The sequence below is a fragment of the Sciurus vulgaris genome (assembly GCF_902686455.1).
Source record: "Sciurus vulgaris genome assembly, chromosome: 7".
NCBI classification, from domain to species: Eukaryota; Metazoa; Chordata; class Mammalia; order Rodentia; family Sciuridae; genus Sciurus; species Sciurus vulgaris.
In genome coordinates this window covers 63,680,028-63,703,542 of record NC_136467.1, presented here as the reverse complement: position 1 = coordinate 63,703,542, position 23,515 = coordinate 63,680,028, and the positions used below count along the sequence as shown (strand labels likewise).

The 23,515-nt window shown below is 30.8% G+C and overlaps 1 protein-coding gene across 1 annotated transcript in view; it reads right to left on the bottom strand.

The window, feature by feature from the left end:
* The window catches only part of ASCC3 (activating signal cointegrator 1 complex subunit 3), a 449,567-nt gene that overhangs the window by 249,077 nt on the left and 176,975 nt on the right, over window positions 1–23,515 (bottom strand). The window contains 3 exon segments of the mRNA XM_079148642.1: window positions 9,482–9,553; window positions 12,010–12,186; window positions 20,935–21,099. Coding sequence (XP_079004768.1) covers window positions 9,482–9,553; window positions 12,010–12,186; window positions 20,935–21,099 — 414 coding nt within the window.

The window sequence follows — 23,515 nt, the reverse complement described above, 5'->3', positions numbered from 1 at the left end:
ATAATACACCAATAAAATATGGAAAAAAAGTTTACATTTGGGGCTACTTGAAAGAAATGTTATCACTTACCAATGATAAAATATTCTAGTTAATGAGACAAATATTTATCTAATTAACTTACTATCAGAGAGAAAAGAAAACTTAATAATTAGTGACAATACTCTGTACAAAAAATTAATAAAATAAATCTTGTACTTCCATTAATCTCAGCTGAAAAATATGCATTTATTAGTATTCCAAATATATAGTACAATGATGCTTACAGTGCAAAGAAATTGCTCTTAAAGTATAATATTCAATTTTAAAATCTAAGTACTATGTTTATAATTATAATTAAATTATTATTGAAAACTTTTCATTATATTTTTACCACCCATTCTTTCTATGCTAGGATATTCTCTTGGTCTTTTCTTTAACCAAATTTTTATATCAACTATCATCCACTGGACATTTGACTCAAATGGGAAGTTAATGAACTTCCAATTCTTTATCAAGCACCTTAGCCATAGAATGTGGATAATAAATGGTTGTGGGATTGACAAATGAATAAATGTGTAAATGAATAGCTTCAATGTCTTATCCTCCTCACCCTCAAAAAGAATACTACTGTTCATGAAAAAGATGTATATAAAGTATTACCTGTTTTTACTACATTAGTTATACACAGATATACTGAAGAAATTCTTATATAGAGATAAAAATCCTAGGTAGATACTTGTAATACTAACTAAAATGTAAAACAGAGAACTAACAGTACCCCCAAATTACTTTTAGTTGTGAAATATTACAGATAAAGTAATTTCAATTTGGTATAAGATATAGCAGAGCTTTTTCGGTGGGAGAGAGGTTTCAAAAGTAGAGATTTAGAGAATGCTTCCTTTAGATTTTCTTACAGTTAAAAACACCAGAAATATTACTTTAGTTATACCATTCCTGGTGTTAAAGATGAAAGAGAAATATCTTTAGTTATTGTAGTTATAATTTATGTCTCCTTAAGAATTTTGCTTTTCTCTTCCTTTGTGCTTATGCCTTATGGGATTGGAGGAACAAAGAAAAAAAATCACATAATTCACAATGAAAAGTCATGTTAGACAAATTTGTTATGACAGAAAAATTGGTACCATACAATAACAGATGCTTATATCTGAAGGATAAAAACTATTTTAAAGCACAGGGACCAATGGAAATTTTCATCATTCAGGTTAGCATGATAGAATTTGCTTTGATTGTATATAATTTGCTACTTTCATATAACCCAAAAAACAATGCTAAGAAATAAAAACAATTCCCTTCAGGTAGTAGTTAATTAAATTAATATAATAATATTAGTCAATTTTTAAAGTTGGTCTCATTAAAAACAGAAACATCCACTAATAACTTACAAACTTTAGGGAAAGAAAACAAAAGATACACATATAAATTTTTAAAAAGGCTGATATTTAGCATTAATTCAAGGTTGAAGATTTTTTCCTCTAAAATAACAGTCTTTTATTCTTCAAATTGGAGGTAGATTTTGAATAAAAACATAGTAAATAAAGGTTTTAACTCTTTTGACAATGTGAAAAAAGAATAAGTAACTTTCTAAGATGTTATAGTCTGAGGAAGTTCCTAATTTCTTTTCCTATAGCTGTAACGAAGTTTGTGTAATAAGAAAAATCTCAATGGAGTTAAAACATCAATTATTTTCCCATTCTGCAAGTTACACAGGAGGAGGGGAATTATTAACAGGAATGATAAAACTGTACTTGCATTTGGATAACACAAAGAGAGGCTTACAAATGAGACGTCTCATTAGTTTGAGCAGATGGATCAAAATTAAAGGCTGAATCGCCAACTTTTAATTCCCAGTAGCCAAGAAGAGCTCGAAGTCTTGCAGAGTAGGACTGTTGAAAAATCAACATGAAAAGATTTTCTCCATCTGTCATCACACATGCCTGAGTGGAACACAACTGCCTCCTACTGTTTTTAATACTTTTAAGGCAAAGCTGCACATAAAATCTATTAAGTACATGAGCACACAAGTTTAGATGATTGGTATACTAAAGTCCATGGAATAGTATGATCAGAGACTATCAGCATGGCTTTTGAACATGAAATTTCTCTGTTCTAATGTAACTCAATGGGGAGAAACAATGAATCCATATGTATATTTAAGAGGAGATTGTTAATTTTTAGCAATAAAAAATGATTAGTTGCCTGAGAATCATTTTTTTTTAATGGATACACACTTCAATCATCTCAATACTGATCTGAAAAGTAACTGCTCTGATAAAACCAAAGTACTTAGGGAAAACAAACCAGGAAAATATCCAAGACAGTCTAAGCAATCTGAAGGTAAGACATAAAACAAACAGATAAAGCCTGGAGTTTTCACTGAAGTAATTTTTTTTTTTTTTTTAATTTTGGGGAACAAGAGGGGCTAATGTAGGTACTAGAGAAAATATAATTTGTTTTCTGGTGTAGATTGGACTGCCATACACATTTCTTACTATTATCTACTAATCGATAAAATATATTTAAATGGCAACATAATACAGCTGAAGTTTAAACACATAGTTCCCATAAGAAATAAGTGGATTATCCCTTAACAAAGAAAAGCAATATATTAAATATGTAGTTTCCTGCTTAATAAAAATGGGTAATATGCAGCTAGTAATAACTATAATTCAATTTTGGAAGCAAATTTCTGACTTTGTTTTTATCTCTATATATGCACAAACATGTTACAAATAATTTGCTGTATTTACATGTACAACAAAATTTTTAAAAAGAAAGTCTCATAATGAAGTACATGTAAACTTCAGTCAGCAATGTTCAGCAGAATAATGTAATTGAAGAGTTAATTTAGCTGTCAGTTTTTTAGATGAGAAGAACTACCTATCTTTCATTTTCTGTCAGATGGATGCATATAAATTCATTTACTTAGAATTATCATTTGGAATCCTACACAAAGATAGCAACTGACTGGGATAACATCATCTTGATCCTCAATTACGAGTGGGAAAAAACACAGTTCAGAAATTTCACTGTACTGGAGGTTGTTTGCTGATTTGATAACAAAAACATAGGCTATAATACTACAGTTTAGTTGAGATGTCTCTTCAAGATTTTCTTTTTTTTTTTTTTAGGGAAAAATTATCCGCTTAGGGGTTCTAAATCCCTGAAAACAAACCCCATTGTGAATCTCAATATCAATGACTAATCATCAAGGATTGCCAACCTTGCCGAACCAATATCTGCCCTAACCTCAAAATCAAAATGTGTAGAAGTCATGCTTTATAAGTACCTACACCATAATTTCAGTACTAGATAAATTACAAAGGCATTCAGCAGAAGCTGCCACTTATCAAGATACATAATTTTATATGCCAAATAGTAGTTGACAGATTAGCTTGAAAATAGAAGACTTAAACAGTCACTTTTTTATTGAAAGACTGATAAAGTGAAAATTTAAGTTTTGAGCAACTTATCTAGAACTATTCATGTAATAAAAGAAATTTGAAGAAGTGAAATGATAGAGCTTTGTTTTTGAATCATATTGTAAAATAACTTAAAAAAAGTTTATAGCTTTTATTTAGCAGGTTTTGTTACTGGGTCCCCACAGAGAGAAGACAAGAGAGTTACAGATGATTATTATACAGAGTATTTACCAGACTTAAAAACTCTTAGGAAACAAAATAGAGTCTTCCACTGATCTTTTTAAAATTAATTTTTTTAAAATGTTTTTATTAGTGCATTACAGTTACAATAATAGTGGGATTCATTTTGACATAATCATACATGCCTGGAATACAATTTGCTCCATTTAAGTCTCTTTCCTTCGCCTCCTCCTTCCCCTCCTTCCTCTATTCTACTGGTCTTCCTTCTATTTGTTTATCATTTTATAAATTGGTGCTTTATAGATATACATAAAAATAGAATTTGCTGTGGTATATTCATAAATGTACATATTATAATTTGATCAATTTCATTCCACAGTTCCTCCCTTCCTGTTTCCTCTTCCCTCCTCAATCCCCTTCCTCTACTTCCTCTACTACACTGATCTCCCTTCTATTTGTAAAAGGACTGTTAGGACTGTTAACTTGTGATGAATGCATTAATGATAAAGACCACTGTCTTATTAGATCAATATTTATAATCTGAAGGCTTTGTAATACTACCAACACCAGAGACAAGTTTTAAGCAGTGGGATATAGTCCCAATGCATTTCAAATTTCCCATGCTCCTTATCTTACTAAGTACGTTAAGTCTTTGATGACAAGGCAATTCATCACAATCAAATCTTATGTATCACAGAATACATGATGCCATACTAGCAGCCAAACCAAAAGTGTTCACTCCAGTCTTTCTTGGTAGGAATCAACCTCCTGGAATATAAAATCTAAAAGGACAACATTGCATAGAACACATGGATTACAATTTTTAAATATAACAACTTTAGGCAAAGCATAGGTTTACACTTTAATGATATTGTTTCTATTCATGGATTGGTCATAGTCTTGAACCAGAAAAATACAATAGTTTAGAGAAGCTACGGGAGTATGAGGAAAAAAGGCTAGGAAATTAAGGGGAGAAAATGCATTTAAAAAATGGAAGGACATACACCAAAGAAGCTACCTCTGGGTAGTAGAATTAGCAGTGATTATTTTCTCCCCCAACTATTGCTTTTTTCTTTTTCCAAGGGTTAAATTTGTTAAATCTTCTTTATTCAGTTTCTTTATACTAATGATATTGAAATCACATTTTAATAAAACTAGAACAGGGGCCAAAAGACCACAGGGTCACAGTATGTAAAAAAAAAAAAAAAAAAAAATTCAGGGAAGGATAGGTGTTTCTAATTGTAAATAAATGCACAAACCAAAATACAAAAAAATGATATCCATATCTGAGTTATTACAATTGTGAATTAAAGGTAATAATTGACATTAAGAACAGAACTCATTAGAATGACACCACTGTGTCTGAACATGCCTTAGGATTGAAAAAAATTCAAAATGGCAAAGGCATACTAGGTCACAACTTTACATCACACTACATTTATAAGATTGCTCCTAAGAAATAACATACATTTATATATTCTAATGTAGGTCTGTGGTGACAAAAAGACGTAATTCATTTGGAAGTGTATTTTTAGAGTCATGTGGTAAGACCTGTAGTCATTTGAGTCCCTTTTAGGGAACTTGTAATATGTATATTCATTTTGTTTTCTTTGAAGTATTGGATCCAGTAGCGTTTCTACCTCTAAGCCACATCCTTAGACCCCATTTATTCTTAAATTTTGAGAAAGGATCTTGCAAAGTTGCCCAGGATGGCCTTGAACTTGTGATCTTCCTACCTCAGTCACCTGAGTAGCTGGGATTACAAATGTTTGCCACTATGCCCAACATAAGTAAATTTTTACACAGAAAAAGTAACAGTGGGTAGAAAGATAATCATTAGAGCAACACTGTCATTAACAACAGAATATTGAAAATGTTTAAACTACTCAATAATGGAGGAATAACCAATAATAAAAAATAGCCAATGTCAAGTTAATGGTAAAGGAAGAATGTGAAGTTTATTAAAAAAAGACCTGTACTGAAATCCTGGTGCCAGCCTTAACTAGCTGTATGATCTTGAGAAGGTGCTTAACATGTTATATATTCGTCTCTCCTTTTAAAAAAATAGGAAATAATCATGTGTATGTCAGAGGATTAGAAAAATTAGTCCAAACAGACTTACAGGATATCTGAAAATCAGACCCTGAAAAAAGACTCCCCTTTTCTTGCTTATAGACAATAAAATAGTGAAGATCATATAGGTACATTATAATATGTTTATCAGTCATTAAAGAGTGAACATAAGAGTGGATATTCAGTATAATTATAATTTATAATGGATTATAAATAATAATAAAAAATTGCTTGGATAAGCAAAATTAAAAGTTGCCTGAGTGAATGGTAAAAGACTAGAAGGAAATGCATAAAATTACAATAATAATAGTAAAGTGGCAAAATAACAAAACTATTTTTAGAATGACATTTTATTTTTATAATCAAAAGAATGCAGGAGATATGTAAGTATTTCTACAAAGCTCAAGTAAATCCTCCTATTACAGAAAACAAACATCATAGCAAATCATTCAAGAACAGAAATTGAAACTGCAGCCTAAACCTTCTTTCTTAGAACAACAGCCTAAAGAAGGGTCATAGTTATCTGCTCTAATTCTTGTTTGGAGCAGCACAGATCTAGATACAATCTCAGATATCAAAGTCATTCCACAGGCTCTCAAATAGTAATTAAACATTACACAAACACCCACAGTGAAGTTTTAGCTAGATGTGAGTACCAGAGAAGAAAGCTTAGCATTGACACTTCTTAAAGAGCTGGCACTCATGGATGACATGACACAAAGAGAGATAATTCTTGTTGCCAACTTCTACCTCAGCTGTGTTCAATTCCTAGGTTCCCCATGTTCTAGAAAAAACCAGCCCCTCATCACTGAAGACATCTTTTGGTATCCCATCCGAGTCTGTCTTTAGTAACTAGCACCAGATTTATCAAAATAAATCAAAATTTAATAAGAAGAGCCAGCCTTTAGTCAGCTTTCATTCTGAAAAGCAAAGCAATGAATGAATCTACACTAAAATTGGAAAAGCTGGCAATAAGACCCCACCTCTACTGACCTAATATCTCCATTGAGCATCTGTGCTTTATACATCAAGATTCTAAGGAGACATCATAGTACCTATTACAGTGAGGGAACTATGCAAGAAAAGAAAGAAGAGAAAGTTTTCCTTGGATCCCTAAAATTACAGCATTTATTTAATTTTTTCTCCAATAGAAAACTGCTTCCTTTCCCAACATTTAGGGATAAGGCACTGCATTTTATTTATCAAAGACTTTTTAATTATAAGATCATATTTAAAAATCTGTAGTAGTATAATAAATATATTTAAAGAACAATTATATGCAGGGCACAGTACTGCATGCCTATAATCCCAGTGGCTTGGAAGGCTAAGGCAGGAAAAGTACAAGTTTGAGGCCAGCTTCAGTAACTCAGCAAGGCCCAGTATCAAAATAAAAAATAAAAAGATCTGGGGATATGGCTCAGTGGTTAAATGTGTCCCTGGGTTCAATTCTTGGAACAAAAAAGGAAAAAAGAAAAAAAAAATAGAACAATTATAAACAGTATGATAAAAGCTACAGTTCTAAAAAAGAAAAGAGAGAAATATAGGTTCAAAGGTCTTAAAGTAGCCATGCTACTATCAGTAAATGCATTATTAGGCTACTTACCTACATTACTTGGAATTTACAACCATATATTTTACATATATGTTTTCACATGGATACATGAATTTGTCATTCTTACTAAAAACAGTTTGCAAAAACTGCCCTTTACCTCCCCCAAAAACAATTTATTCCAATGAGACTCAATCCTAAGAACCACAATAATGTAGCAAGTAGAATCAGCCCTCTGACTATATAAGGATCCATGTGTTCCTTATCCCTGATTTCTACATGATGATTCAACCAACTACTGACAGAAAATCTTTTTTTAAAAATCACATCTATGCTAAACACATATAGACTTTTTCTCTTCATTATTCCCTAAACAATACAGTATAACTACTTACATTCTATTTACATTGTGATTAGGTGTTACAAGTAATCTAGAAATGATATAAAATATATAGGATGATGTACATACGTTAAATGCAAATGTTATGCATTTTATATAAGAGACTTGAACATCCATGGATTTTGGTATCTTTTGAGAGACTTACTTTCCTGGTAAGTGCTAATTAAACAGAAGAAACAATGATTGATATCCTCAATTAGAGGGACATTACAATAACATTCCTATTAGTAGCTTTTTATGATTTTTTTCCCTAATATTTGCAAATTGTTCAATTACAAAAGATACTGCAAGGAGTGGTAAGTGTTTTTCCTGGCTAGAGGTAAAACATCCTTTACATGTTACAAAGTAAAGTATTTACATTTTAATTTTCAATATTTAAAAAGAAAAAAATCTTTAGCAATACTCATTTACAGTGAAATCCATCATAGATTTAAAAATTTTTCTTGTGAATGAAGAAATACCATCAAAATTAAAAATTTTGATATAAAATATTAACTTGTAGTTCAAAATAAAAGGGAGACCCAGAATAGTCAACATAATAGTGAAAGTGAAGAACAAAATAAGAGGACAAGAACATGCTTTATTTTACAAAGAACCTCATTTTCTTCATCTGTCAAGTGAGGATAACAGTATCCCTCAGAGGCTGCTGAAAGAATTCATTGAGATAAAGAATATAAGAGAATTTATCAGTTTTAGGCATTTATTAAGAGCTAGGGAAAAAATAAGAACTAGAAAAGATCAGACATATTATTATTCTTAATAATTTTGAATCAATTTAAAATTAATTAACAATAATTAGGGTTTATTTTTCAATTAATATTAACAAAGAGTTAGGTTTTAAAACAGTTTAAAATAAATATGAGAAAGAGGACCTATAAAATAAAGAGGAAAGGAATAATAAAAAAAATGTTGTTCTCAAAACTAAGCACATTTTGCTAAAATTAAGTTAGAAAAATGAATTTTAAAACTGCTTCCTGAAAATAGACAAAATGTTTCCAGGGTGCTTACTAGGTGGTGTCTGATGCTATGAAGTCTTATGTTTTATATACTGGTACTGCAAATAAGATTTAGTCTGGGGGAAAAAAAGTTTCTCATGTACTTAAAAGGAATTTATAAAGATGAAAAGGCCAGAAAAACACATTACATGCCATAAAGGTTAACATTATACATATAAATAAATCCTTTAATAAAGCTACCCAAAGAAACATAAACAGTTGAACGAGGATTCATTTTTATATAAGCAATTATTATTATTATTCCACCTTTCATCTGGTAATCTCGATTGAAAAGTTTTAGATAAAGAGGAGTTTAAAAATAAAATCACCATTTTCTTTTCTTTCTTTTTGTTTTTCTTTACAGTGCGGGATATCTAAATCAGGGCTTTGTGCATACTAGGCAAGCAACCACTGACCTACACCCATATTCCCAAACTGCTTAATTCATAAACACCATAAAACAGTATAAAATGTTATTTCAATTAATACAAATTCATGAAGACAGTAAGAAAAATATAACACTAAAAATTTCTATATTATGTAAGAAGATATGGATTAAAATTTTTTGATCTCATAGAGGGTGGTGCTTTTACAAATGATGAAAGGGAACAGAAATGTAAAGGAAGAGACTTTGGTTTTTGTACTAAATATGTCAAATAAAATAACATGACCTATTGATATTGGGATGTCAATATCAACTGTGAATATTTTTGTGAGATATGAATATTCATTGGGCTATAGCAATTATTAAGATATAAAACCTTTGAGTCACTCTCATTAATTCAAGAAAAGTTTTATATGAAGAATCTAAGTCAGAAATTTTAATCATTAAGCAGTCTTTAAAAAATTATAAAATAAGTATACCTGATGTCCAGCTTTTACTTGCTTCAAAACACTTTCATAGCATACTTCATCCATGTTATTCAACTGCTGCATCTTAAAGTTTTTAAAACATGAAAATGTCAAATGAAAGTTATAAACTTTCTAACAATAAATAAAACTTTGCCAATTATAATGCATCCTTTTATACCTCTCAGACTAGTATACACAGAAACAACAATGCATAAAACCTCCCACAAGAAACAAGTACAATGCCATTGAAGCTACAGAAAAAATACTTCAAAGATTAAGATTGCCCCTGGTACCCACAGATGAGAGCCAAGTTTTTAAGAGACATTATCTTTAAGAATAATATACTACTTAGTTATAGATATTTTAGAATAACTTTCAAAGTTCTCTCTGTTTTCCCTAGAAAAGATTGTTTTTCTTCTATTCCATTCTATAATCTATAATCTATACATTTTTCCTGTTTAATTCTCAAAGTTTTAAGAACACTACAGGTGGAATGCCAAATGCTGTACTGAGATGGAACCTAGGAAACAATTTCTGTAATGTATATGGATAGGAGAGCTATTCTTTTGAAACAGTTTTCAGATTAATTAAAAACCTAATATACAAAGTGTGAATTAAGAAAGGGTCTTGTTTTCCCTATTAATGATGAGGAAGCATCTAACCAAACAGGCAAGAAGGGGATGAGAAGGGTCATGTCTGTCTGAAATGACTATGACTTGGATTTTTTGTTTCAGTAAAATAAGCATTTTTAAATTCTAGAAGTATTAAAACTGATAGTGGCTAAACAGGTTGAGATGATCATAGAATAACTTATTTCCACCACCAATGATTTAAAAAACAACCCTATTATCACCAAATAAATTCCAATAACTTTTATAGTACACTTTGGGTTGAATTCTATCCAAAGTCATTACTCCAATTATGAATATTACTTACAGCACTTTGTCGTATTCTTTTATAACAACTGGGTCATATATTGAGTTTTGGAATGAAAGTGAGAAATCTACAAGGATTTCTTTTTATAATAAATGACAAGGTAACAACTAGTTATAAAACATATTGACAATACCCTGGGGGAATGCTTAATGGTTACCCACTGCATAATTCAAGTTAGTATAATACTAATAAGTTTAATAAGTCAAAAGTCTACATTTATTTAAAAAAACATAATTAACTGTTTATACTATATAAATATATAATATTTTAAAATGGCTAAATTTCTAAACCTTCAAAATAATTGATAGCACATCTTCTAATACCATTCCTTTCATGATTATGATGCTAACATATATATTGTGATAACAATTTTAATTAGTTCTAAAGTATTTACCAATGTGTATGATGCAGTTGAAAGAAAATGTTTTAAAAATGGCTGACAAAAATCCGTAACAATTTTCTTCTCCTAATAGCTCTGTGATAACCATCTGCTAACATTTAAATTATAAAGCAAAAAACAATCTAAAGCTACAAAGAAGCAGTTCTACATTTATCATTCTGATACATTAAAATGAACTAAATAATCAAATATATATTAAACATGACTGAAAAAACAAGTATCAAGTAATACTACAGAGCACTTAAAACAATGAAAGTTGAAATATTCATATAATATTATATCATGGTACTCATTTGTGAATAAATCTGAAAAGGATCCCTACAATTTGAAAGATCTCTTACATTTATGCAATGCAATTAGTGCACATAATCTGTTGTAACAGTTATTTTTAATATCTATTGGCTGAATATTTTAATTACAATAGTATAAGGTAAAAATGGCTCTACTTACAAATGAAATATTTTTTAGAAAGAAGTAAATGAACATAATAAAGAACAAATTTGACATGATAACACATGATTCCATCTTGTTCTCTTACTAAGGAGGTCAAAAGGCTGTGAATATTATCCTATAGTTATTTCTTCTGAAGAAAAATATGGGTTGTCAAACAGAATAAAAAAAAATAAATTTTAAACACAGTAAAGTTTTCCTTAATATTCTAAAATTAGTCTGTAATAAGTACTGAAATAGTGCAGATTTACAATCTAAATAGTACTATTAAGGAATTAAATAAGCAAAGTTTTTGAAGCACTATACAGAATTTTAGAAATGACATTTATATACATAATATGATAATTATAAAACATTTTAAGTTAAACAAAATATCTCCCCTTGTGGTTGCTACCATGAAATTATTTTTCAACTACAAAAGAAGTCTTATTCTTTTGTTAATACTTTATCAAAATATATATTACTGGTTTAGTTAGAGGACTTATTATCTTATAATGGGTTTCAAGCAAAGGAACTTTTTGAAATTTTAATAACTAAGAATACAAAATATACATTGAAAATAGCAATGCAAACTACTACAAGCACCTTTCTATAACCAGTCATTGAGGAAGTGTGTTTGATCTTTTCTTAGAAGGCACATTAGGAATGCTACTGAAATGGTCTTTTGCAGTCTTTATCCCCAGACAAATATTCAATAGCAAGTCAACATAAGTATTTTTTTAGGAAAGTATAATTATTGAAATGAGTACTTTACCTTATTTGCACTTTTAATCCCTAAAAATGTTTGTCCAAGAGGTACTGGTCGAAAACGGCCATCAAAGTAGAAAAGTCCAATGTAGGGATTGACATGTAAAAATGTAGCAACATCGAGGTAGTTGGGTAATGTTGCAGACAGTCCAAGAATCCTTATCATACTCTGTGTGGATTCAACCTATATGGGTTATTTTAATACTTTAATTAAGTATGGTTGTTTACATTAACTTAACTAAAAAAATTATTATGTATATTGTTAATAGGATCTTCTAAAAACTGTAAAAGGAAATGAGTTCAGACATCAACTGAGGGTCTTATCATGCAAAATTCTATAGATCATAATTTACAACCTTAATCCAATAGATAAAGAATAGAACTCTGCACTCCCTACTATTAAAAATATGCATAGGAATTTACATCAAGTAACAAATTTTTTTAACAATGGAATGTATTATTAAGTCAACAAGAACTCCATAAAGTCCCCAAAGTGAAAAATCTATAGCCTAAATTCTCTGATCACAATGTAATATACCTACAAAGGTAATATTAATGGATGCTCCAAAATTTCCATTCAGCACCACAGTGGCACACATTTGTAATCCCATATGCTCAGGAGGCTGATGTAGGAGGATTCCAAATTCAAAGTCAGCTTAAAGTGTGTTTGATCTTTTCTTAGAAGGCATATTAGGAATGCTAGGCCCTAAGCAACTTAGGGAGATCTTGTCTCAAAACTAAAAAAAAAAAAAAAAAAAAAAAAAAATAAAAATGGCTGGGGATGTGGCTCAGTAGTAGAATGCCCCTGGGTTCAATCCCTGGTACCAAACAAACGCCAAAAAAACCTCCATTCACCTGGTAATCAAAATGCACCATTATGAGCCCATTGATGCTGCTATCAATGTCACAGCAGTTTTTTTGAGGAAGTCATTGACAAATTAGCTCAGTCTAGGAGACTCAATGAGTATAAGAAAATTAGTTCAATATGAATAATAGTAATACTTTCAGAATCACTCTTCCATCTACACAGCATTAACACCTAATCTGTAGGAACTAAGGATGCAGAAGTGAATAAGACACACATGCAGAGAACATATGTAGAAGGATAAGTAAGGAGGATCAAAAACTGATAGAATTGGGTGGAAATCAAAATACATACACATACAGAACACCTTACCATCAATTTGTTTCCAATAAAGAAATCATATGGATATCAGCAAAAACCCAAACCAAACTGAACCAAAAGCAAAGAACTCAAAATAATGGGATATTATCACACTTACTATTTAAGAAAACTCCTTCATAGTATACAGTAATTAGAATGATTTCAATTACACTATAGTTCTATATAGTGCCCACAGTAATCTTCAAAGAACTAGAAGTTATATTTGGTTTTAAAATTATTATTAAAAATACAAAACATATTGAACAAATTTTTAAATCATTTGATGTCAAATACATGGTCCCCTAACAAACACCAGAGACATTTTTCTGCTAAAAATCCATTATAAAACAACCATGTTTTTAATCTAAAAGTATAACATCATTTTAATATGATGAAGTCCTGTGAGAAATACTTTATTTGAAATAGGAATAATTTGGAATTTTATGTTCCAAACCAAATTCCAAAGCTCTATAAACCACAGATATTTAAAAAAGAAAATCGTTCAAAATTATACAAAAATGATGCTTTAAAGATTTATCATTAACTCAAAGATGAGGCACTAAACTTTCATGATGTTTCCCCTCACAAAAAAATCTAAATTTGGACAGTCTCCCTACTCAGTGAATGCAAAATTAGCAAGACAACTAATATCAGATCAGTGTTGTTAAATACAACAGATTTAAGACTTCTTATATTTCTGTCTTTTCTAACTTTCTCCCCATCATTTCAAGTATGTTGGGAATTTAGTCCCTAATCTAGCATGTAATTTCAGATCATGGACAGAAACTTCACGGGAATGGCTTACTCTAACAGTTGTACATTAGTAACAAATAAGAATGATGTGAAACACTGCCATCTACGGGGCACATGTGGTAATAACAACAAACAAAACCAGGAACTTTGCTTTTATTAAATATTCATGAGCACTGCACTAATACATATATGAGAATCACATCCATGGTAGTCAACATGTATCTGTCTACTTATCAACAGAAATATGGAGGTTCAAATCAGACAGAAGAACAGGATTTAATCATCTTTAATATCCAGTTAAGAAATTTAAAAATATTTTTAAGATAATAAACAACTATTTAGCAAATGATTATGAGGAAGGTACATAATTGAAATAGGGTTACTTTATGGAGATGATAATATGGGGGATGAATTAGTATATACATAATTATGAATTGTATATCCGTATCATACACAACATATTATGTTAAGGTTTATTATATATTTACATAATTATATTATGCATAAAATATCCTATAACATAAATTATATATCATTTATAATATTTATAAATATAAAATTATGATATTCATTTATAATTTACAAAATATTTATGAAAATACGACTACTTTAAACATATACATGTTGCATGCATGCGGGTGTGTGTGTGTGTGTGTGTGTGTGTGTGTGTGTGTGTGTGTGTATACATACAGAAGGATTAGCAGCAAGACTGCATTCTATTTTCTCTATGGGGGCAGAAGGGTACAGAAAAGAATGATGTCCCAGTTAAATTCCCTTATAAAAACATGTGACTGACAGACCTTCTGGGAAATGTACTAATGCTGTTTACTTGGCCTCTAATGTTTTATAGGTGCAGGAAATTCTTTATCCATGGGATGCTTTTAACTGGATGGACATGCAAATAAATGTAGAATGTACGGATTCATGCAGCATGGTTTCCTCAACAATTTTAACTAAGCTATTTAAGTATCTAGGTACAAAATGAAAACATTTCATGATCAAAATAACTCTCTTATGTGAAAAAAGGAAATGAACCGCATTTGTCTTTTTGAGGTCTTACATATAAAATCTGTACCAGAGCATATCCACTGTAGCAAAAAAGGGCCTGGAGATACTTCTCAACTGTTTTACAACTATCTGTACTTGTGAAATTATGCTTAAATTGGACATTAGCTAAAGTATTTAATTTTTATAAAATAAATCTGTTCTGAACACTTCAACTTTCTATTTTATGTACATGTATCAATATTTTTAATTTATATGTTAAAAAATGACCATATCCCAAGAATACTGCCCCTTTACTTTTAAGAAATCATTTTTCCAGCTTGCTGCATATTCTTTCATGCATACACACCTCATTTTACACCAGACTAAAAAGAATTTAAATTATCTGTTTGTTGATGACATACTAGAAGATCAAAAAACAAACAAACAAAAACTCCACCAGAAGATTTCTTGAGCTCATGAATAGTAGCAGGATAAAACATCAACACTCATAAATCAATAGCTTTCCTTTACTCCAATAATAAATACGCTGAGAAAGGAGATTATTCACAATAATCTAAACACAAAACAAAAACAAACCCTTGGGAATAAATCTAACAAAGGAGATGAAAGACCTCTACAATGAAAACTAGAGAACACTGAAGAAAGAAATTAAAGAAGACCTTAGAAGACGGAAAGACCTCCCATGTTCTCAGACAGGCAGAAAATATTGTCAAATGGCCATATTACCAAAAGTTACAGATTCAAAGCAATCTCCACCAAAATACTGATGACATTTCTCACGGAACTAGAAAAACAGTCCTAAAATTCATTTAGAAGAATAAGAGACTCAGAATAGCCAATGCAACACTGACCAAGAAGAGCAATTACAGGAATCCCAATACCTGATCTCACACTGTACTAGAGAGTCATAGTAAGAAAAACAGCATGGTATTAACATCAAAAGAGAAAGAACAATGGAAGAGAAAAGACATGGGAAGAAACCCACATATATACAGTCATCTTATCCTTGACAAAAGTGCCAAAAATATATGTTGGAGAAACAGTCTTTTAAACATATAGTGCTGGGACAACCGGAGACCCCTATCTTTTGCACTGTGAAAGTCAACTACGAGAGGATCAAAGACGTAGGAAATAGACCAGAAACTATGCAACTCCTGGAAGAGAACATGGGTCAATATTCCAACAAATAGGTACAGGCAATAACTTTGTCAATAGAACACCTAAAACTTAGGAAATAATTCCAAGAGTTAATAAATGGGATGACATCAAATGAAAAACTTCTCCACAGCAAAGAAACAAAAGCATACAGAGAGCTTACAGAATGGGAGAAAAATATTTGCTACTTCCTATTATAACAAGAGGATTAATATCCAGAATCTATAAAATATATATCTAGCATATATAAAAAATCACACCAAAAAAAGCTCAAATAATAAATGAGCAAAAGAACTAAACTGACATTTCTCAAAAGCAAACACACAAATAGACAATAAATACACGAAAAAATATTCAAAATAAGTAGCAATCAGGGAAATGCAAATCAAAACTACACTAAGTTTTCATCTCACTCTAGTCAGAATACAAGTATCAAGAACATAAATAATAATAGATGCTAGTATACTCATGCATTGTTGGTTGGACTGCAGATTAGTACAACTACTCTTGAAAGCAGTGTAGACATTCCTCAAAAAATTAGAATTGGAATCATATCTATGACCCACCTATCCCACTCTGAGGTGTTTATACAAAGAACTAATATCAACACCCTATAGCAAAATACAACCACCTCAATATTTAAAGCAGCACAATTCATGAGAGTTAAATTATGGAAATCAGCCCAACATGCCCATCAATAGATGGATGAATGTATGAAGAAAATATGGTATGTATGCACAATGAAGTTTTATTTGGCCATAAAAAATAATGAAATTATGGCATTTGCTGGTAAAAAGATAGAAAATATTATGATAAGTGAAATATGCCAGACTCAGTCAGGGGTTGAATGTTTTCTCTCTATGTGGAACCTAGACAAAATAATGGGGGAAAAAGTGTGTTGGGGGACAGTGATCATGTGAAAACAGAAAAGATCAGTGAAACAAAGAAAGGAGATAAGGTGAAAAGAGGTATGGAGAAAGGAAGGAACTCAGGAATGAAATCAACCAAATTATGCTATGTACATATATACCACAATGAATTCCACCTTTATGTATATCTATAAAGTGCCAATTTAAAAAAAAAACTATAAATAAATAGAAGAAAAAACAGTAGAATAGAAGAAAGATCAGGGAAGGGAGAAGAGGAGGGGAATAAGGAAGTACTAGGGACTGAAATGGAGCAAATTAATTCCATGCATGTAAGATTATGTTAAAATGCCCCCCACTATCATGTATAACTACAATGGACTAATAAAAACATTTAAAAATGTAAATAAAAACAAAAAATTTGTTTTGTTTACCATTATATCTAAAGCATCTAAAAATATGAGCTGGCAAGTAGTAGGTGCTTAATAAATATTCACTGGATAAAATAATGAATGAAAATACAAATATAGCACACTTTTTATATCACACAAAGATATAGAATAGCTTTTTTTCTCAGTGAATAATAACACAGATATTTTTAAGCCCAGTTCATATGGCTCTATTATTTTTAAAGACTTCAAGGTAGAATTTCATTGTATGAATATACTATATTAAACCATTTATGGTGTCGAATATTTGGTTTTCAAAATTTTGTGATGTAAAAAGAGAGCTTTGGGCTGGGGATGTAGTTCAGCGGTAGAGCACTTGTCTAGCATGTGTTAACAGCTGGGTTCAATACCCAGCATGAAAAGGTGTGGGGAAATGGGGGAAGAGAGAGTGCAAGTGCTTCAATGAATACTAGTATTAATATATCTTTGTGAGTTTCTGTTATTTCCATAGTTTAGATTCCTAGAAGTAAAAATACAGGGTTGATTTTAATGAATGCCTTCATATTACATTCCGTTTTCAGTTTTGCTAATCTAATAGAAATACTGATTTGGACTTCTTTCAAGTATGTTTGCAATATTTCTCAGTATTTTTGTTTCTATTGAAAAATGTGTAACAAATAATTTCTGCTATTTGGTCACATATATTTTAACTTTTGATGTTACATTCTTACTGTCATGACTGGCCACAATATTTTACTATTTACACATTGAAATGTGGCAAAGTTTTCCTTTATAACATGTGGAGTTTAAGATGTTGCTTAGATATGTACTCCAAGGGTACCAAGAAAAACCTCTTCTACATTTTCTACAATGCACTGAAAGTTCATTTGATACAATTAAATAATTAATCTGCCTAGAATTTTATGATTGATTTACTAGAAGGAATTTACAGGAACATTTAAAACTAGGTTTGCACAATATATCATTTCCTAAAGTTTTATATTAAATTCCTATGCCTGAGTATGAATAAGAAATCTTCAGGATATGAAATATAAAATAACTTATTAAACTAGATATTCAGATGGGGGTAGAATTTTAAGGAAGAGGAAAATCTGGCTATATGGGTTTTGACTTGGAAATAAGTGGAGTACAATCTCATATATACAGATACAGAAAAGATGACAGAGTTCTGACATGATTAGCAAGAGACATTTAGGGAACATCAAAGCAGAAACCTACAACTGAATTTGAATGTGGATAGAAGTCAGCAGGAAAAAAAACTTAAATGCAATATTTACATATGTACACACATAAGTTGAGCATTACAAATCTGAAAATCTGAAATTTGAAATGCTCCAATATTTGAAACTTTCTGAGTACCAACATGCTCCCACAAATGGAAGATTCCACACCTGAAATTGTATGACAGGTCACAGTCAAAATGTAGGCACACTAAAAATATGGTATCTAAAATTACCTTCAAGCTATGTGTCTAAGACATATATGAAACATAAATGAATTTCATGTTTAGGCTTGGGTCTCATTCTGAAGAATCTCATTATTGGCCTAGAAATATTCCAAAATCTTCTTCTCCACCAAAAAAATCCTAAAATATGAAGCACTTCTGGTCTCAAACATTTTAGATAGGGGATACGCAACTTGTATATGTACATATTTTCTTTCTCTTTCTCTCTCTCTCTCTCTCTCTCTCTCTCTCTCTCTCTCTCTCTCTCTCTCTAATGACATAAAAATTTAGGTGAGAGAGGCACAAAAGTATTGTTTTCCTGGATAAATACTTAGAATGAAAAAAGATGACAGGTAACAGGGTCTTAGAGAATATACACATTAATGATGAAAACAAGAGATAAGTAAGGGAGCCTGAGAGAAAGCAGACAGGTGGAAAAAAAAGCAAGTAAAAAATCAGGGCAGGGTGTCATCATGATTCAAAGGAAAAAAGTTTCAAGGAATGATGAGCAGTATCCAATATCAAAATTAGTAACATCACACGTTAAAAAAAAAAACAAAAAAACTGGGTTTGAAAACTATCTTTTGGTAACTGGTGATAACTGGTAAAAACATTTTATTTATGTTGATTTAGTTCAAGCAGTGACCAGACTGCAGAGGGTGAAAAAGCAAAAGGGAAACAGTGAAGATAGATTAATATTTCAAGAAGCTAGGTGGTAGGGAAATTTATGGAGCAAAATTAATGGAGAGGGATAAATCTGAGGGAGATTTTCTCATAAAGATGAAAAGACTTTGTAATTCTATTAAGCTGAGGAGACAGTGGCCACAAAGAGGGAAAAATTAAAGATAAAGGAGAAAGAAAAGGAGTAACTTACAGAGTGAAAGAAATGGGGTCTGAGGCAAGGGCGAAAGGGACCTCTGAGGAAAAGTCAAGGAGTGTAATGATGGAATCCTTATGATGATAGGAGGAGAGGCAGAATTCTTTTCTGGTTAGGGGAAAGGACAGAATTTGAGAAGTTCAAGCATGAAGGACTCCATTTCCTTTCAGTAAAAAGTGCTCTCATGTAAAAATGAGGCATGACAAGGTGAAGGAGAGTGAGGAAGCTTAGTAATGGTCACATTAGGGAAACAGAAGGAAAGCTGCTTAGATGTTACAGGGTAATCCCAGCAATTCAGGTAAATTGAGTCCACAAATGTGTAGTATATATCACATTCTGTAGATCACTGTGTGATCTTCTTCACTAGTGATAAACAGTCTGGCTAGAGGTACAGACATGATTCAATTGATTTGTTATTGTAATTCTGTCAGGTACTCAGGTAAGTTAAGGTTTCTGACAACAGAGTAATTGGTCATGGGGTCTTGGCTATTTCAGAAAGAAAATCGAGGCAAGAGAATATGAATTAAAGATAATAACAAATGGGAAGTCAAGGGAACAAAGTTCTTAATGAGTCTGAAAAACTTGTGTTTGTTTTCAATACGTGTATAATCTACCAGAAAACGTCACTTTAATATTCATGAGTACTCTAAGAGTACTCTTTATTTTCACTTACTGAAAATGAATGAATGAATGAATAAATAAATAAATAAATAACTGACAGGAAATATCCTGAAACTCCTGGCATTGATGAATTTACCAATTTTTTGTTTGACTATTTTATGAATTACCAAAATGGCCCAAATCTAGAGGTAACATAAACATGCCCCTTTAAGAAATATTATTTAAAATTATGGATATGTGGTAATCGTGTCTCATTTTATCCAGTATGTCAGAAAAAAAATGTAAATCATGTTCAGATTTTTGGAGGGTAGAGGGCAAAGAAGTGAGTCAAAGTAATAATATTTCCCTCTGTTCTATTATATTTTAATTATGATTAGTGAATATTAGATCAACTTTGCAACACAGGTTTAGAATAGAATTTTTCCTATACTCATTTTAGTTAAAGAGACATCAATGAAATAAGATTTGGAAGAAAGGAAATTTTTAATATGGAAATGAAACAGTATTTCTTCCTACTGAAATTACCTTTATCCCTGAGAATAATGCATATTAATTTTTTCTTTGAATTCTACATTTTAGGATTAAAAACATATTGGTTATCTCAAAATAAATTTATAAATAACTTTCTCTTACCTGTCGTAAAGTACGTGCAACTATGCTTTCTAATACTGGTCCTCGATCTTCATGCAGCAAATGAACTTCATCAAGAATAAGGAGTTTTACAATTTGGGAAAGAGCAACATCCCCAACACTCTTTCTTGTCACTACATCCCATTTTTCTGGTGTGGTCACAAGCATCTATAAGAAAAGAAAAGAAAACCAAAAATGGGGGGAAAGTCACATACATTATATAAATTTCATCTATATCATTCAAAAATAAATATTTTTTGGCCACTTTTATACATATCTAATAAAATGTTTAAAATATCCTAAAATAACATTTAATTCACCATAGACAACAATGAATTCAAGAGAATCTTTCCTTAAGCTATAATTTTAAACAGTTATTTAAAGTTCTGAAGGTGAATAAATGTAGTGTATGATGCACAAATTACACACACATACACACACAGAAAAAAACTGCAATATAAAACAAAAACAAAAATTCTTATAAAGTAACATATATTGATAGTGGTTTTTATTTGAAAATGGTCCAGGAAGTGAAAATACCTTTAAAAGGAGATTAAAAGAATGCTCATCAGTATTAAGCCTATTTCAGTTTGGGAGAAACTACTATTGAAATTCAGTTTTCAAATACTGCCCTTTAATAGCAATTGGTGCATGCAGTAGTTACACTAAACACACACATTTGATGAAGCATAACAAACACTCATAGTAACCCCAACAGTAGGTCTCTGGAGATAAGGGAATTTGGAGCAGGAAGTAGGCTCATGGTTTTTATGTAAACTTCATAAAAGCAGACCATTTAGAATGAAGGTGGAATTATAAATCTACTACTTTTTGCATAGTGAATTGTTTGGATGCTCTAAAAGCATAGAGTGGCAGCAGGAAATGGTGTAGAAAACAGTCCATCAACAGATGGTTCCAAAGAATGCATGAGGTAACCAATAAATACCAAAGTTTCTCTTAACCAGTATATCAGACTATAAAAGACTGATGATAATCAACAATTCAACTGTGTTTTGCAGGATTAACTGGGATGGGAGTCAAACTGTTTCCCTCAAGAATTTATTATTTCATTTTAATATTATTTCATCTGTCTGGAAGTCACTTATGGGGATGATAATCTTAGGTGTTTAAAAAATGAATGAACAAATTCTTAACAAATGCACAATTCCGCTGAATTAGCAATATCACTGCTATCATTTTTTTAATGAACTATGTCAACTGCAAAATTTAGCAGTTGATATTCTACAGAACATTAAGTAGCAAGCCCAACAAAGTAGATTAAGCAATGCATATTTAAGGTGTGAAATACTACAAATCCAAGTGACTTAGTTAACTTAGTAAATTTAAAATGGCAATGTTGAGATCACAAACTTTTACAGAAAACATGTGCTACTAGAATTAGGTATAAACAGACCTATTATGAATTTTGAGATTTAAAATATATGAAACATTTATTAGGCATTAACTAATATTTTTTCATATTACAATAAATTTAAACAGAACTTCTGTGAATACTGACAAAGTCAAAACAACCCAAGATATGTTATCATAAATGTACATAGAAATAAAATACTAACAATCTTTTTTATTAAAAGTTCTTGAGAAGGATGAATGTTTTCCCTCAGATGTGGAGGCTAGACCAAAATAAGAAAAAGAAAAAGTGGGAAGTGGATCTCATGAACTTAGAAGAGAAGTCAGTGGAACAGAGGAAGGTGATTGAGGGGTGGGAGAAGGAACAGGAAAAGGGAGGAACAGTGGAATGAGTCTGATCAAACTTTTCTATGTACACATATGAATATATCACAGTGAATTTTACCTTTATATCTATAACACACTGATTTAAAAAGGTAAAAATAAATAAAAGGAAGATCAGTAGAGTATAGGAAAGGGAATAGGGGAGGGAGGAGGTCAGATAAAAGAGAAGTACAAGGCACTAAACTGGGGCGAATTATATCCCATGCTTGTATAATTATGACAATGGCCCCCAATATTATGTATAACTAAAAAGAACTAATAAAAATAAATGTTCTTGAGAAACATGCCCACCTGTTAAAAAAGCAGCAATTCTCCCAAACTATAAATTAATGACACATGAAAATATAAAGATGCTATTTTATTAGTAGGAAATATTAAGAAGGCTATGAAGTATACTCTTAAACTATAATAAAAAATACAAAGCTTGGCTATCTACCTCACCCCAAATTTAGAACACTGTGTTAGTACTTTTTTTACAATTAACTGAATTTCAGAGATAATAATATACCAATTAAATTGTGAAATCAAAAATTTCAAACATCAAATATACCACCAAATCTTTCTAATAATTTGTTTTCTGTACTTTACTTTCAGCACATTAAGAAGTGGTCTCATTTATATCAGTTTATCAGCACTTTCATTCCCTGAACTAAAATTGCTAGAAAAGGAAGTGTCACATAGCTTAATGAATTGAAAATCATGCAAGAAATTTCCATCTGCTCTTGTATTAGACCATAGGTTAACTGTCAGTATTTTTAATGTCAATTTAAATTTCTCTCAGTACATGTACTATTTATTTCCTCAGAAGTATAAAAATCATTATTTGAAA